The sequence below is a fragment of the Poecilia reticulata genome, linkage group LG18 (genome assembly GCF_000633615.1).
Source record: "Poecilia reticulata strain Guanapo linkage group LG18, Guppy_female_1.0+MT, whole genome shotgun sequence".
Lineage (NCBI taxonomy): Eukaryota > Metazoa > Chordata > Actinopteri > Cyprinodontiformes > Poeciliidae > Poecilia > Poecilia reticulata.
In genome coordinates this window covers 9,354,531-9,372,499 of record NC_024348.1, presented here as the reverse complement: position 1 = coordinate 9,372,499, position 17,969 = coordinate 9,354,531, and the positions used below count along the sequence as shown (strand labels likewise).

Sequence of the window (17,969 nt, the reverse complement as noted above, 5' to 3'; positions counted from 1 at the left end):
AGATAAAATGTATTTCATCAGGGTAAGAGGTAAAGATATTCAGTTATTTTACTTCAGAAAACATTGTTTAAAATTCCTAACAAAATTCAATTAATTTAATTTTTTTATTTTATTTTTTTTTTTTTACGAGACACCAATTTAAACTGTAAGTTACTGATACAAATGCCTAGCAAACCATCCTGTTTAATCAAATTTCTTCTCAATCCAGTCAATTCCAATACTGTCTAAATATATGATCAAATTCCAAATACATAAGGTTTGTTCTATCCTACTTATAAAGTAAGTAATTCACCATGTGACCACTCAGTAAAATATTGCTGGTAAGTCCAGAAACCATTGTCATAACAGCAATCACTCATCTGATTGCTGTAACGACATTAATGCTTTTACTGCAGTCTGGTGCATTCATGGTGGAGACGGTATGAACTTTCACAACTACAGCTACAGCTACTACAATGTTGGCTCTGAATAACTCAACCCACCAAAACAAAAGGTCATCAAAGTTCAGGATAATGATGCTGGAAACAGATGTATGTGTAGAAATTCTCCACATAAATCAGGGCAAGCACTTTCAATTCTCTAAGAAGTGCTAATAATTGAAGACCTGGAGCTAAAAATCGACTTGAGTACCGTGTTTCCCCGATAGTAAGACACCCCTGATTGTAAGACGTATCGGAGGTTTCAGGGGGGTCGGCTAATTCTTACTTTCCGGGAAACACGGGGGTATTGCCGCCTCCCTCTCATCTAGATGCGCGCCGCCTCCTGCCCACGTCCGCATCGTCCCCCTCTCCTTACGTCACCGCCCCGTCCCCTGGACTTCCTTTTATAAAACTGTTTTGTGGTTTATACAATACTGTTCAGGTTGTTAATAAACGTTAATTTTATAGTTAAAACAAAAAATTCAAAAAAATTTTTCCAATATAAGACATACCCCGAAAGTAAGACATAGTGGGGCTTTTGGGGATAAAAAGAAAGTAAGACACCGTCTTACTTTCGGGGAAACACGGTAGTATTTGGAACTGTTCTGAATTTTATCCACCTGTCAAATAGGTTGACAAACTTAACGTTTTGAAGTGTAATAAGTGTTATAGTTCATGTTATTGGACCACAACATATTGTTCCACAAGGCTTTGGCAGCTTCTAGCCACAGTGTTTTTTTCTCTAATAGGTTTTCTCTTAGATGCACTCTTTCAGGCAGCTGATTAGTAGTGCACAGTATCAGGTGGGGAGGGGGAAGTGGTACCCTACACTATACCCATACTAGAGAATACATCAGACACCTCAGCCATTTCTGTGGCATCTAATTAAAACAGTGGGAATGATGATGTGAAAAAAATATAGACCTTCATAGTGACCCATGTTTTCATCCTCTTGAGCTACCTTCGTGTCATTGTTCCAAGAAAACTGTTTTCCATGTAGTTAAATTGATAAAACAACAGATCAACTTCTTGCAAAAATTGATCTGTTGAGAGCAAGCTTTTAAAGTCATGATTACAGGATAGTCAAACAGTGTTCTTGAAAAAGTACAACTGATGCTCATGGGCACAGCCATTACTGGCATTCACTCAAACCTCTTTTGTGTGAAAACAGACTGTGGTGATTTCTGCGAAGACGAAACCTAATTTCTGTTGCTTTACCTGAATGTGCCACAAGTTTGCAAAATAAGAAACAGAATCAAATCACATTCAACAACTTTTACAACATGTTGCATACTATTTTTTTTATGTAAATACATGCATGCTGAATGAGTAAACAGAGAACCTAATGTACCACGGAACTGTGAAATGTGAACTTTGTCATAATGAATGCAGAAATAACTGTTTCGTTCTATGTTGCAATATTTTTTTTTCTAGTCTGAAAGATGCTCCCGTCGGACCCAAAGGATTAAAAATGTACAACTAAAAGAAATAAACAGCATGAAGGAACCTTCTCCCTTTAGATTTTTGTTTCTTCATTCTGTTAATTGCATTTGACTGCATGGACAGCCAAATCTATTGATCTTAGCAGAGGCTGAAATTGGCTAATTATTTTAGCTTGGATAGCAGTGGGGATGGGTGACCAGACACAGACAAAACAACGACTATTCTTAAAATCACTCCATTGCTGACTGAGACGTCCAATTGAGGCATGGGTCAGCGCCCTTTACTGAAGTACATTAAATGATTAAATACTGGGGAAGAATCGTGAGCTGTGTTACTTTGGTATGCTAAGGCGACATGTAAACCAAAAGCTGCTGGTTGGACCAGTGGGACACTTAAAAGATCACTGTGAGGATCAATACGTGAAAGTATAGGGCTCAATTCATTTGCTAATTTGGGTCAACCTGCTTGGGTCACTTTAAATGTGCACATGAATTACCTTGTGAAGAGAGGCCGCATGCAAAGAAAGACAATGCCTTATGTTTTCATATTTTCTTAGAAAACAAACAAAAAAACAAATCTAATGTAATTTTCTACTAAGCTGATTTTGAGATCATTGCTTTTTAATAGATTTGTAAATAAAGAAGAAAAATACAATCTGTGGCCGGTTTTAATCTGTGTTTAAACCATAGTACTTAATATTTTTATCTTTATGTGACATGTCTTGTGACCTTACTGCTATTACACTTGAATTTCCACAGTGTGGCACAATATTTCGATTCGATTCAATTCGATTCTATTCTATTCTATTCTAGAGTTCTGAGTTTGAGGGAATAGATGGAAGTCGGGCAATTCCAGTCTCTAGCTAAGTTTTCTGTGAATTTCTGGATCAAAGATGGCCTTCCCCTAACATCAAATTACTGTATTTATTTTCAGTCTCCCTATGTTCTTCTATGTGCTCAGAAAAATGCCTTCGAGTACTCTGTGCTGCCTCTGAGCAAAACTTACTAAAAAGTTCTAAATTACCACAATTCATTTTGGCTGCTTGGTGATTTCCTTTGTTTTAATGGCAGAACTTGCTGGGCACAGCGGGACGGAAATGGCTTGGTGTCCATCACTGTGTCAGAATGGAATAAAGCTGTGATGCACTCTGGCCTGGAGCCACAGGGTGAGTCAGGCGATTAGACACACACACACACACACACACATACACACGCATACACCTACACTGTAGTGTAAGGTCAATATAAAACAACCACAGTTGAGTCAAAACCTGCATTTGTGATCTGCCATTGAAGTGAGACTAAGTGAAATGACAACAAGTTGGCAGAAATTATAATTGTGTTGTCAGCAATCGCATCCAGCTGCTCTACACATTATATGGAAAATATTTATTTGAAAATGATCATTATTTCTAAAGAAATATTCCTCTTTTATGGCTGTTACCGTGTTCATGCTTACAGTGTGAGGGGTGGAGCAAAACCAACTCTCCTTCCGCTTGCTATCTTTTGCTCTTTTTCTGTCTTTCTTTTGTCAGTACAAAACAATTTTTGCTGGGAAGGAAAACCTTAAGACGTAAAATAAAAAAAGGAAAAACCGAGAAGAGCAAGACCAGATGTGAGGTTGGTGTGACCTGTAAGACAGCAGGGTTTGTGTTCAGTCATGTAGTCTGGGGCACTTGTTGAGGTGATGCACCTTTTTTTTTTCTTTCTTATTCTGCTAGTAAATGTTTCATAGGAGAAAGAGCACACGAGTGAATAAAAGCAATTTCAAAAACATAAATGCGCATGTGAAAAAGGGCAGAGATGAGATACGACTCCCACTGCCAATGTGTTAGTAGTGAAACATTGCCGCCCAGCCTGGTTTTGTGTTTAATCACTTTATGACTCATATGCCATCTTTGATCCCTATGAGGATGTTTACCATAAGGAAACTTTCAGCGCGAAGCAAGCGCAAAAAACTGATACACATCTGAGGGTGCGTGTCATGAGAAGGGAAAAAAATAAAAATTCAACGGTTTAGCAGTACAGTTACTGATAGTTGCAGTTCTTGATTTTAAACAAAATGTATGCCTTCTCACCCCACAGGTTTTCAATAGGTCTGGAAACTGAGAATGCCTCAAGAGGAGGCTGAGTGTGTGTCTGGTGAACCATTTCTGTGTGGTTTTGTATCAATATCCCATGACAGAAAACTATAAAACCCACTTTCAGTGGTAACCAGTTTTTATTTAAAATATCCTGCTGTTTAAAAAAGAAAAGCATCACAGATCCTTGACCGCACCTAACGGTACGCATGTGATCCTTTTTCCTCATGCACTTTGTCTTGTGCAGGTCTTTTCTGGGGTGTTATGAATTACTAAATAAAAAGTTCTTTTAGCTTTAAAAGGAGAAAGCAAACAAAAAAAAAATGTTACAGTGTCTATACTAACACCGCATACCACATTTTGGTACGTTAAAAGTATCCTGTTCAGACTCGAGGCTTTATTGATTGACGGTACCATTATTTACTGTATTTCATTAGTGAATACATTATCTATATAATGTATTCACATTCAGGATATCAAAAATGATTAGCAGCCTAACACATAATAAATGTTTGTTAGAAAGCCGAAAGATAGTTTTTGATATTGTAATTACTATAAATGTCAAATATGAATTTTGTGTTAATTGAATTGACAGACACAATCTAAAGAGCAGTTAATCAACATACTCTCAAAAATTTGGCGACATTTAAGTCTTCACTAGGCTTGTAAATATAGAAATTGTTGGCTCTCCATATACAAATAAATTTTTTTTATTTATTTTTGCTGACTGAGGCCAGACCAAAACATACATTAAATCTGTGGCGGTTTTAAGGTGAGTATGAAAGTAATTGCTTAACCAGTTAGGCTTTTATTTTGTTATTAACTGCTTTATTCTTTCATGTAAGCGGTTATTGATCTATTGCCTGCAGTAATAGATGCTGTGAATGAACTTTGCAAGTGGTGCCGGGGACAGTGACGGCACCAAACCGTTTCTATCCGTGTGAACAAAAGACCCAACTCCAGGGGATCAAAAGAGACTCCTGCAAATTGCACTCGCCACTTAATTTAGGAGAGCTGAAATTATTCTTTTTAGAAAAATCAAAGCTTTTCAGAAGAACCAGCAGTCTCATAAGGCCTGAATCTATCGTACCATTTTCCTTTTGAGAATATTCAATTGTACAACCTCCTCACATCGAAAGATTCTACATCACGAATAGTGTTTTTTTTTTTTCGTGTGGCATTTTTGAGAAACAGACATTTGCAAAGACTTGCGCCAATATCTCCTCCACGAACTTTGCTTTTTAGGTTTATTTTTTTCAAAACCTTTGTGACGGAGACTTAAGGCACAGCGAGTAACCACATCATTTGTCAGTAGTTGTTTTTCTTTTAGAGCAAAAAGTCTGGATATAGGGTGTTGGAGGGGCGTTGGGTGTTTGATAGTCAATCAACAAGTCACCTTTTTCTCAATCTCTTTCCCTTACAGTTTGCCGCCATCCATTTGTCATTTCTCTGCCTCCTCCAGCTCTGTCCCTCCATTTTCTTCTCACACGCTCACTTTCTCTTATGTAAGTACTTCTCATTAATCACAGCCTGGCTCCAACTACTAAGACCTGTATGGATTTTTGTCAAATTGCTTCTGCCACATAAATCTAGTACATATAAATTTGTGTGCATTCAACTCTCAACTGATGTCTGATTAATGGTTGAGAGTACATTCGCCCGTTCCACTGCAGTTTGTTTGGCCTCACAACTAGCGAGCGTTCATACCTCATGCTTGGCGAAGGATCACATCATTGGCTTATTTGTTGCTGCAAGTCATTGTGGGAAATCTATCATACGGCGGCAGGGGTCATGGGGAGTCTGGTGGTTAATAACAGCCGACCTGGGTACACTGAAAAGAGATCAGTCAAACCTCCAGTCTGTGAATCCACTCGTTGATTTTTCTCTTCATTGCCAAGTTTACATGTAACTAAATATGTGAAAGTGAAAGTGACTCGCTAGTTATTTAGCTGAGGAGTGCTTATAGACATTTTTATAAAAATTTTAATGTTTGTTTATTTAGCCATATTTCTGACCCACATACAAGATTTAGTGTAAGGACACAAGAGGGAAAAGTTCATTGACAACAATAACAATGATTAATGTGATGATCTTGATCTGACCGGCTAAGGAGACGGGGGGCGGGAAGGGGGGAAAGCAGGAGCACTTTGAGGATGAGGGCGAGAGCTGAGCAAGAAAGATGAATGTATAAATATAGCAGATGTACTGAGAGCAGAAGCTTAGCGATAGATGTAAGTGGATGAACACGAGGGAGAAGTGAAACCCAGGTTATCGGTCTGTGTGGAGGTCTGGAACAAGTAAATCTGCGGAGAGTGTGGAAGTTCTTGAAGCAGGGTGACCGGTTAGAGCGTTTCAAAGGTGGACAGGTGTGAATGAAGGAGGTTACCTTAAAAGTGAGCACAGGTCAGTGTTGGTTTACAACATGTGGAAAACTCAATACGGGTTGGAGGTGCTGCACATGACATCCAGGTGTCAAATTGATGGTTCGACATGTTGCCTAACGTTTAAAAATTAGCAAAAAATTAGCCATAGCTAATCTTTCATCCTTAAGGCAAAATACTGTTTTATTGTACAGTGTGGGCATCCCACTGCAAAGCAAAGGTCATAAATCCATGCAAAAGTACCTTTTGAAAACAACATTTAAGAAGGTACTAAACACCCAAATTTTTGTTTTTAAAATTAGGGGGTGGGAGGGGGTTTATATTGGTTTGATGTAATTTTAAATGTTGCGTGTTAATTACCTGTTGGAACCTCCCAATTAAAAGAAACAAAGGCGTTAAAAACATCAGTCTTTGTCTATTTAACCTGTATGACGTTTTTCATCTGGTGATGGAGTTATTGACAAAAATAGGCTTGAAATTTATCGAATGGGTTTGCAGAAATAAAATGAGCTGCACACAATGAAATCGCATACAGGAAGGCCGAAAACCAATCACCGTTTCAAGGGAATGTTAGTACCGAAGAAAAATAATTCGGAAGACTCAGCGCACCTGGTACACTGACATTAAGGAGGACCCTCAAGGAGTCTCTCAAGTCCGTTTCCATGGATCAAGATCAGGTCGTCAAAGCAACAAGCCTTGTTTTTCTTTTGATCATCACTTGAGTTGTTTGAACGAGACGGAAAGAGGTCTTCTTTTGATAGAAATACCAAGTGTAGCAAAAGAAAGCCCCCCAAAAAAGCATTTTATTATGATTTGAATTACTTCTATATCCACTTAACAAATCTGTTCTTCTGTATCTGCAGCTAGACTTGTAATCTAATAATTACTTATTTAGATAGGCTCAGTAAATTCCATATAACCGCAACAACTGTAATCCAATAAAAAATGTATTCTGAAATATCTGGAAATGTTAACGTTGGCTCACATTGTGCGATCATAGGTAGAATCTTTACGGCGTGTGTGTCCATTTCCACCGCAAAGGCAATAAAATTACCTGAAACGACAGCGGCCTCGGGGGTGCAATCGCTGGGAAAAATAAACCGCAGAGAGAATTTATGTGATCACAATTAAATCAGCGTTATTGCAGGAGTTTCCTCATGAACTTGTTTATTTGTTCCTACCCTAACACATAAAAACAAAACAAAAAAAAAACTTGGCTCTTACTCCCTTTGTGCATTCATAAAATAAACATGAAATAGAAATCAATTTAACAAAGCCCTAACTGCTATTCCTTGGATGCCATTTCCCACGGTTGTGCGGGAAAATAAAATTTAAAGACAATAAAAACGTCATAAATTGTGGATATCAAACAGTTTCCTCCAAGGTTTATGGTCGAATTCCCCGCGCTGATGTGATTTTTAAATCGTTATTTCACACCAGTGAGCATGAAAAGGAATTAGAATTTATATTACAGTGGCATGCTTTGTGTTTGATACTATAGAGGTGATCAATGATTTCATTAATTAGCTCCACATATTTGAGCTTTGGGAACCGTATTTTTTCTTTTTTTTTTTTTTATATCCTTTCTACCCACCATGTGCTCTGTGCTCTATCAAAGCTACTTCCATCTTATAGTCCTACCCTCCAAGTTTTATAAGCCTGTCAGTCCCAATCCATCAGTTACAGGTCAGATCAAAAGTTTGCCTACACTCATCCTTAGTATGACTCTCATAATAATTTGAGTGTATGAATTTTTTTTTTTTTTTTTTTTTTTTGGACTGTTCTTTGTATGGGGTGACTTATAATTCGACAACCAACTGTAAAAGGTAATGCAGCTTTTTCTGCAGTCCACAGAGGGACGTAACTATTCATACTGGCTCAATAATACATACAGATACATAAAGACACTTCCACTGGTATTTGGGTACATGTTCCTTTGCAACTTGCAGAGAAACCAAATCCTTTTTTCAGATACTAAAACACTAGCTTCTCATTTGTTCAACAATCATCTTGACAACCACAAGATGATCTTATCTACAACCACGGTTGTAGATAAGATGTTAACCTGTTTGATAAGGGTTAAATTATTAGCCCTAATTCCTTTCTGCAAACTCCTGGCAGTGCTTTCTGCAAGGAGGTCTGTCCAACACATTATCGATACTGGGAGGTAAAGCGGGCAGCCATTGTCTTCAAGGAAGAAATGTAGCCAGAAAACAATCCTGATCACTTATACATTTAGTGAAATAATCACAGAAGAAAAGAAAAACAGCAACTGTAGAACTCAAGGCTAGGTTTACTAGTAAAATAAGACAATGTGAAGGGAACTCGAGGGATATGGACTATGTAGCCATTAGAAAACCACTAACCAGTCAGGCTAACTGGAGAAAAAGCCTTCAATTTACAAGTTAGCGAGATGTTTGGACTCTGGAGCAATTGAAGCAATTGATGAGTCCAGATTTACCCCGTTCTACCAGAGTGATTGGCACATCATGCTACGAAGACATGACATGGTGATCTGGGATTTCTGCAGTTGGTCAAGTCTATGTTCTGCAACGTCATGAGGTCAACAGACTGTCTATAAGACGGTCTTTCAAAATGCAATGACAACACTGACCTTTATCGATCCGTTTCTCCCCATTCAAGGAGATTTTCCCATTTTTATAGCTACAGTTGCCCAAATACATAGAATATTTTTCTAAAACGCTCACAATTGTTTGCTAAGTGCTCAAAAGAAGGTCAGAACATTGAGTAATTGAAATGATGTCAGTTGTTCAACAGGAAGGACAATCATCTGAAATCTCTAGATTTATAATAGATACAGTTGCTTGCGCTGCACCAACAGCACTTCAAGTACCAAGCATTTTTGGCCAACAGTGGTTTATAACTAAACTTCTACATTTGCTTGAGATCAAACAGAACTTTAAAAACCATCTATAAAAAAATGTCATCGGAGGCAACCGAAAAAATGGATGGGAAAAGCATAAAAACTATCCAGTGAAAGGACAAAAATAACTTTTGGAATTCTACAGGTTTTATGAAAGAAATTTTTCCACAGAGCTTTTTTTTAATTTGCTCTTCTGTCTTTGATTTATTTATTTTTTCTGTTTTGGCTTGTTGTTCAGCAGGGTGATAATAAATAAATAACAGAGTGATTTTTGCATATTAATCATAGCCATCACTGACTCAGGTTGAACTTCAAAGCCTCTCATCGCCTGGCAGTGTAAATCAAATATTACAGACCCTGCAAGAGATTATTCATGGCACTTAATCGCAGTAGGTACTCATGCCTAGCATCTAACTAAACAGATGCGAAACCGATCAACTCATTTTTCTTTGTCAATTTTGTGCCCCAGACAATTAGTTTCTAAAAAAAAAAAAAAAAAAAAAAGGGGTAAAACTTAATAGGACGAATCCAACTGTGTACACATTTTACTGGCTGATTAGTTATTACACCTGATGTTTGTTATAATTTAATATTTGAATATTATTCAAATAAGGAACAATGTGACTACCTAAAGGCAGAAGTAGTGATAGAAACTCACATTAAGAATCACTGAGTGACGATTTTCTTGGCATTCTGAAAGCAGTAACTTGGAAATCTAACAAAGCAACTAAGGGCTCTTTGTGGTGAGCTCAATTTACCTATAATTTACCACATATCTCCATTACTGAGGGATCAAGGCGGCACATCGTTTTACAAATATGGTCGTCACTTTATGTTAGAGCGGCATGGCCATAAAGTTTTTGTTATCGAATGGTGCTCTCAAAATTACTCGTCTGCTCTGAAAAATGATTGAACACCTAATTACGATATATTTATGTCTGGAGCTTTCAGTGTTTATCATTTTTATGACCCTGAAATATGAGGATATTTGCATGTTAAATTACACAAATTGGAATAACTTGGTGCCCCCGAAACTTCAATTTTGGTGGTTATTACGTTTTTTTAATTAACTTTCATAAATGTGGGAGTGACTTCCTAAGAAATTAGGGGCCTTTAAAAATAATAAATAAAAAAAAGTGACATGTCCTATTCCAACAGAGTGGGCTGAGAGTCTTTCTCCATGGTTGCTATATTCTTCTGTCACCACTAGGGCTGAACCATCCCGCCCCACAAACACACACGCTCACACTTCTGGAGTTAATGAGTGCATCAAGTCATATTTGCATCCCGCTTCGTATTCTCATTATCCAGCATTCATTATATTTAGCTATATATATANTATATATATATAAAGCTCACAACAGTTGATTGGTATGCATTGCCTAAACATTAATTACATTCACATTCATTCTAATTTGTCTTAATTCCCCCTCTTTCCACCCAAAAAACAACAGAATGCTACCCGCTGATTATCCCGCAGCAAGCAAATTCAGAATTCTCCAAAATGAACCTGAAGATGAGCGAAACCATTTGCATATCAACAGGATGCAATCTTGCTGAGAAGTGACATCTATTCCGGATCAAATATGAGAAAACAAATACTTGTCACACTTTTGCATTTTTTTGTGGCAAATCTAGATGTAACTGACTTGTGCTAAAAAAAGAAAAGAAAAATCTTTTATTCCCCCGAAATTAAAAATGTGTAGCATATATATAATGATTATTAATCTTAAGATGTGGGAGACACTGCAGTATGCTGTGAACCAGAGTATGTGGAATTGATTAGAGTGAATCTGTAATTACCTGGCTGGTAATCACCTCATACATCAACTGAGACCCACATGGAAAATTGGAAATCGATACTAAAATATAGATGAGGGTAGATTTTTTTTTTTTTTTCATTCATCCCAGCAAAAGCACACAACAAACACAGTATGAGAACATAAACATATACATCACATAGAGGAAGATGAGTTTGGGAATTACCTTTCAATGGGGTTCCCTGAATAGCAGAGGAGAAAAACTGTCTGATTTCTACTGCAGCATTTAAATCAGTCTACTTGATTTATGAGAACTATTTTCAAAAGTCATTACAAAATATGTAATATCGAAGCACAGCAGTACTGCACATTTTCCACGTAACCAATATTTACACCGTCACCTGCAATTACATTACCAGATGTATTTTTTTTTCTGTTCATGTGTGCTTCTAACTGAATTCAGATCCTTGTTATTTCCAGGCAAAACTCTTGACAGCGAAAAAATACAATTGTGGAGGAATCCACTAAACCCACACACCTTGCTGGAGAACGCTGTTCGGATCGCTGGATCCTAAGAGTGTCAAATGTCTTTTCTGCTGGAAGTAGCCATCAGAAGACGGTTCTACGCTGTGGACATAAAAGGCTCGATCCGGTCAGCAATGATACTTAGGTAAGCTGGGGTATCTTCTGCTTCACAAAACACCCCATGCCGCGTCTTCCCCACTCACCTCTTCCAGTCTAGTGGCAGTTAGTAGTTAGCATACACCTGGTAGAACTGTGTGTCTCAGTCCAACACTCCTGAGAACGGTTGTCGACGGCATACCGAGAAGCATTGTTGTGACGACGTGCTAAAAGTGGAGTGTCGGAAAGACTGGGAGCTATTCGAGAAGTGTCAAATTACAAAGTCATGTTTGTTGTATACAACATTTTTATAACAGCTAAAGGTAACACAATTACTTGTTTGTGCTATTAAAAGGCACCAACTTCCAATGTCCCTTTAAAAGATGTGCTTCATTTCATGCTAGACCCATTTTCAAGATTTTTGCGAAGTCAGCCAGCACACTCCTTTTTGTAGGGAAGTTTTAAGAGTTTTCACAACGAATGACCTTTTCAAGGTCATGCCACAGAATCTCAGCCAAATTTAAGCCCAGACTTTGACCAGGTCACTCCACATAATATTTTCCCAAATGTATATTTTTAATCAGCAGCGGTTTTGTCTTGGATGCCACTTTTCCATGTCTCTATCTCATTATTGAATCAAAAAACACTGACCCGAGTGCTCCAGATGTTTTTCTGAGTTTCTTGTGACGTACATAAATTGTTGAAGTACTGCTGGAGTAATTTTGAAAGGCCTGGCCATTCTTGAAAAGGTACAACACTGCTCCATGTTTTATGTGTTTGTGGATTATGAATCTCATTGTGCTTTCTTAGAAATGTCTTAGTAGACCCTTTCAAAGGCTGGTAGATGTCAATGAATTTGGTCTTTTCTTAATTTTTATAGCGACTTGATAAGTTTCTTTTTCATATCCTTTAGCCTACTTTCTGTTAGATATTCTATTTAATGATATCTATGTTTTTGATTACACAGGTCCAACAGTAATCACACCTGGCTGTGGCTAGTAAAACTCATGCAAAAATAATCAAAAATACTTAGTAATTTAACTTGGGGGGCAATTACGTGTCTTGGGAATTGTCCTGTGGTGGTCAGATATTAATTAGCAACGGAATTAAATCATTACAAAAATGCTGAGAAGTTGCATTTAAAAAAAACAATAAAAAAAACAAAAAAACTCACAGCAAGACACCGAAGTAGCGAAAGAATTGCACGCAGCAGTTTTAACATATTATATTTTAATTTCTGCAGAGACCAAAATGACAAGCAATTTATTTACACAAACCTGTACAAAAGCAAATTAAGTTATGTAAAATATCTCATAAATAGAAGTGGACTTGCGTTCAATACACTTTGCCATGTTCAGCTAAGCTGCGTGCATAGTGACTCATATTAAACGATGATAAATTTGTTCCTCAAATTTCTCTACATCAACATCCATGTCGCAGGACAAATAGTAATGGGTAATATTACAAATCTCTTTACACTCATGTGAATGTTTTTTTTTTGTTTTTTTTTGTTTTCAGTAGAGATGAGAGCACCCACCGAACGCACACCTCAGGAAGGCAAGTTTCACATTTTCTGTCACATGTTAAAGAATCACAACACCTGCTCTCATGTGGGGTTCGGGGTCCGTCGCCTTGGTGTATCAGAGAGAGAGAGAGAGAGAAAAAGAAACAACCCGTTGAGCCTATCATTTCTCAGAAAAGATGTAGAGTAGATTGTGTTCAATGTTGTTGTTCTTGTAAGGCAATCTTTCTTTCATGTCTTTTCGTTTACACCCTGTTAGAGTCTCTGTTTCCACTTTATCTGATGTTGAAATAGGAAAAAAAAAAGAGAAAAGAAAGGCATCACTTTGTAACATCATAGGGAACCCTGCAGCATACTCATTTGTAGAACAGGGTTTCCTTACCATAATCTCTAGATATGCAAACTCTGCAACTCGGTGCCTGTACTTTTTCATCACAGCACGTCCTGAGGTGTGCATTCTGGCAGGGTAATGCCCCCCCCCCATCTTCCTATCTATCCCTCCTAGTAAACTGTAACGTTTGCATTTTTATCTCCCCACGACTTTTCAGCAGTCAAATGTCTTTTTCTGTTGTTTTTTTTCCTTCCCCGCTATCTCTATCTTTCAGAGCTTTTGTTTCATGCACAAAAAAGGTTACTTGACCTCTGTTGTCACACATGTACATGAGCGGAACACAACCAAAAAAAAAATAAAATCCAATAGATCATTTCCACCAGCAAGCAACTTTTCACCTGTACCTGTATTCATTCAGTAATGCACAAAGGGTGCACTAGGAAATTGGTTTTTCAACAAGATAACTGACCCCCAGTGAGGAGAAATCATTTAAATTATTAGACCTTACAGGCTCGCTGATATTTGACTAGTCATCCTTTCAAAAGGAACAAAAAAGAAAAAAAAATCTTTGACATCATGGGATTTCATCTAATATGCAGATGACTTTCAGTGCTTAAATGCCAACCCCATCTACTAGTCAGTGTGATCATTCCTGCACCGTTTCAGACCAACATTTAATCATACCCATTGGTATAAAAAGGCACAATTTGCATATTTGCATTCACTCAGTTTTTTTTGTTTTGTTTTTTGTCCCCTTTTTTCAGAAGCACTCTAAATATACAAAGTGGCACCAAATAAAGGAGGAAAAAAAAAAAGTGAAACACAGTACATCGTCATGATCATTTCCACAATTTTATCTGCAACTGTGTGACATTGGAAGTGACTAAAACAATAAAAATACATGAGAAATTGACTATCCTAATGGTATACAGCAGATACAAAAGAAAACGAATCATTTAAAGTAAATGTGACATGAGGCGATGATAGAACTTGGTAATGGGTGGAGAAGAAAATCAAAATCAACAGTTCAGTCTTGATTAGTGTACAAAGTCGCATTACATGGGTAAAATGCAAGCAACAAGATGGGCTTCTGTTTACAAGAGAAACTTTTTTTTTTTGTTTTTTATACATTTTCTTTTACAGTTTTTATTTTTTTTTTTCATCGTCTGTCCTTCTCTGTAAGTGAAGTAAGTTGCCATTAAACGTGCAGTAAAAAGTAAATATTCATGTATACAGTTGATAAGTATTAGGAGCACTTTCTTTCAAACAACGAGTAGTACTTACAGACTATAGATTGCCGGAGTGGGTGTTTAGAAAAACTGAAAAAGCACCTCCGGTTGAGCCAAAAAGGGTTTTTTTGCTAAAATACAAAAAAAAAAAAAAAAAAAAGTTTCATTGCATCTCTTTTTAATTACAGTAAGATTTGTGCCTCTGCAGCTGGAAAAAAAAAGAAAACAAAAAAACAATGTACACAAGGAGGCACAAAATCTAAACAATGACATTTGTGTGTAGAAAGAGTTGGTGTAATGATTATATGGGTGGTTTAGTTGAGACATGACATTCTTATCGCTCATTTCTTCACAAAACAAGTAATGTGTACTTAAAGCAAAGATCTCGGAGAAAGCTTTTCATCTATGGGTAATGCGTCATCCTATTCGCGAAGCTTTGGTTTGACTTCGACAGAAACACAGCAACATTTGTCCACATGTATGCTATACTGTTGCTTTTTTTTTGTTTGATTGTTCCCTAACTGAGCTGATTCTTACATTCATGGTAAAAAAAAAAAAAAAAAAAAAAGCAACAGCTATAAGTGCTTAAAGGATTCCAGTATATGGGCATCGATGTCATCTTGAAGGCTTTTGAGAGAAGAGTGAAAAATAAGGTATTGGTCACACTTATGTCATGGTATTTATTGCTCAGTCCTAACACACACACACGCCCACGCACGCAATCACGCACACAAATGAAAGTAAGACATGTCTTTCTTTGCAACTTTTCCGACGACAACTCAGCCATGGGTATGCTTTTCAGTCTCCCAATATCTACAGATTTTAACTGCACCTGAAGATTTTTTAATCTCTTGCCAGAACACTGTGCTTAACCCAAGTTGCCACCAGGAGACACAGTTAAACACCAATTCGTACGCTCTTCTTACTAAGGTGATCAGATAATAAACCATGCTTCTCCAGGGAATGTGATTGTAGACGAAAAGTATCTTGCATTTCTCAGGGTGGGCTTTTGTCTCAGTCTTGCCAATCAAAAGACAAAATGACAAAGAGACTTACTAAAGGTAGCAGGGCAAAAGTCGGGCACCAGAGCCACGAGCTCTGTTGCTAGCATCCGATGCTTATTTACAACGAGTGACACTTGCGCAAGGTTCTCACGCGGTTGGTCAACTAAAGTTCATCATTTGTCTCTCGAGTGGAGCTGCAGTCCAAGCCAGGAAAGTTTATTGGCTTCTAACCCAGGTTTCCATATCCTGAAGAGGTCAGTTTTTTTTTAAAGCTTAGTCTTTTCGGTCCCTTGTAATATTCAAATTCAGCCATGTCTTGGCTTGGAAGTTCAGTACAAACTCAAAAGATGGCTGATGGTGAAAGAGTCCAGTCGCTTTGTTTAGACAAAATGGCATCTTGGCCAGATTATTCTGGACTGTTAAAAAAAAAAAAAAGGGCCAAATCGAGGCAGATTCCAAAGTCAAAACAGTTTGCGATAACGGTTCTGATTCCAGAAAAGAACAGACGAGGGCAATGAACGAAACGGGCGTATTTTTACAGTGTTATCTTTAAAAACAACAGTTACTTCTGTAGGGAACACTGGAGTAGTCATGCGTGTGCTGTATATCTAAAATGAGTTGTTTAACTTTACAGATTGACTATCAGGCAGCAGACTGTCTCCAAACAGCGAGACTTGCCATTAGTTCCTCCTCCTCTTCTCTGCCAGGTCATGGCCAGAAAGAGCACTTTGTAAAACTGTTGTGTCCACTTATGTGTTTTCGTCAAGGAGTAGCTGTAACGTCTCTGGGGAAGTTTTAGTTGGCATTTGGGTGGCTGGTAAAAACAAATAACTTCTGTAACTACAACAATTATGGGTAAGTGACTGTCGTTCGCAACGGGTTTTGAATGCCACCGGTTTTATGGTAAAACTCCGAGCTTACAGGTACACCTCCCGTCGCGTCAGCGTGCCACACGACGTGGGCTTGTACTCTCCGGTTGGCGCGAGGGGGATCTCCTCGGTAGGGTGGCCCAGCGTCTCCTCGCCACCTCCTGGCGAGCCATAGGAAGGCGAGCCAAAGGCCTCGTAAGAAGAAGAGGAGGAGGCCATCTTCTTGTTGAGCAAGTTGCGGTTGCGGTCTCCCATCATGTGCGTGGTGGTGGGGTCTCCGTTGGCCATGGCGGCCATGGCGAGGGTCTCTTGGCTACCCGGCTGCTCCGCGCTGCCGCTGCTGCTACTGCTCCCGCTGCTGCCATTGCCGGTCATGAAAGTGGAAAGCTTTGGTTGTTGTTGGGGGTTGGTGGTTGACTTGGACGGCCGTCGCTCGGGCGACGTGCGCACAGGCATCCAGCAGGAGTCCGAGTGGCCGTACTCGTTGCACTCCCGGGTGCACTTGCCAGTCATGGCTACGTCAGGCAAGGGCCGGGAGTCTGGAGGAAGCAAAAAAGAGAGAGGGGGGACGGAAAAAAGTGTCAATGACCGTAATTTATTTCAACAAAGTGAGAAAATTTCTCAGAAGCTTACAGCTAGCGCTACTGTTGTGGCATGTTTCAAGACATAGCTATTAAAAATACATTAGTCTGTATGTTTTTGTCCCCTAATGAGGTCATTACCACATCTAAATGTTAATGAAGAAGATAAAAAAGCAATAATAATTTAAAAAAAACAGGCCACAATGGTTAGGGACCCATGTTTGGAGCTCTTTGTGTTACCAGTGAGTACAACACAGCTCTCACTAACAAAGCTGCATTTATTTTCATGCAGAACGCATACCTCATGACAGCAAGAATAACAAAAAAGACCCACAACGAAAAGAAGACACTACTTGGCTACAACGACAGCCTCAAACTAAAAATAAACAACAGAAAAAAAGTGGCGTGAATCAGAGTTGAAATAATGTCATGCTTCAAAACACATTTTGTGCCGAGAAGGGAAGGGGTTTGGGGCCGCAGTGGTGAAAAGAAGGGGAAGAGATCAGTTTGCGTTTCTCATGTAAGATTTAAGATGTGCCGGGGTTGCTCTGTCTTGCGAAATGGAAACACCACCGACACCCTCCTTTTGTAACTTTTTTTTTTCTCTTCGTTTTTTAGCTGATTGACAGACGACAATCACACGCTCATCTAAGTAGCTTAATAGCTTTGCGGGGCTCAAGCGCTCGAATATCCTCTTAAATCCACTATTAAGTGGCCTTAGCCAATTACCTATCTGAGCGCTAGTCTCAGATTAGCAACATCTTCTGCATTATTGTGGAAAGCAAATTATGCGCTTACAATGCCACTGCTGGGACAACACGCTAGCCTCACTGTCAGACAATAGA

The 17,969-nt window shown here is 38.5% G+C and overlaps 1 protein-coding gene and 1 long non-coding RNA gene across 9 annotated transcripts in view; one reads left to right on the top strand and one right to left on the bottom strand.

The window, feature by feature from the left end:
- The window catches only part of LOC103480506 (uncharacterized), a 96,138-nt gene that overhangs the window by 53,031 nt on the left and 25,138 nt on the right, over positions 1 to 17,969 (top strand). For all 3 annotated transcript variants that reach the window (XR_001777574.1, XR_001777573.1, XR_001777572.1), the window contains exons 4-6: positions 2,933 to 3,027; positions 5,366 to 5,447; positions 11,448 to 11,637. This is a non-coding gene — a long non-coding RNA (uncharacterized LOC103480506). The remainder of the gene's footprint in view (positions 1 to 2,932; positions 3,028 to 5,365; positions 5,448 to 11,447; positions 11,638 to 17,969) is intronic.
- pcdh7b (protocadherin 7b) overlaps positions 14,171 to 17,969 on the bottom strand; it is a 129,121-nt gene continuing 125,322 nt past the window's right edge. For 3 of the 6 annotated variants that reach the window (XM_008435474.2, XM_008435472.2, XM_008435473.2), the window contains exon 3: positions 14,171 to 17,082. In XM_008435474.2, coding sequence (XP_008433696.1) covers positions 16,592 to 17,082 — 491 coding nt within the window. In that variant the 3' untranslated portion in view covers positions 14,171 to 16,591. The remainder of the gene's footprint in view (positions 17,083 to 17,969) is intronic. The other 3 variants (XM_008435475.2, XM_017310480.1, XM_008435476.2) reach the window with 2 other exon arrangements.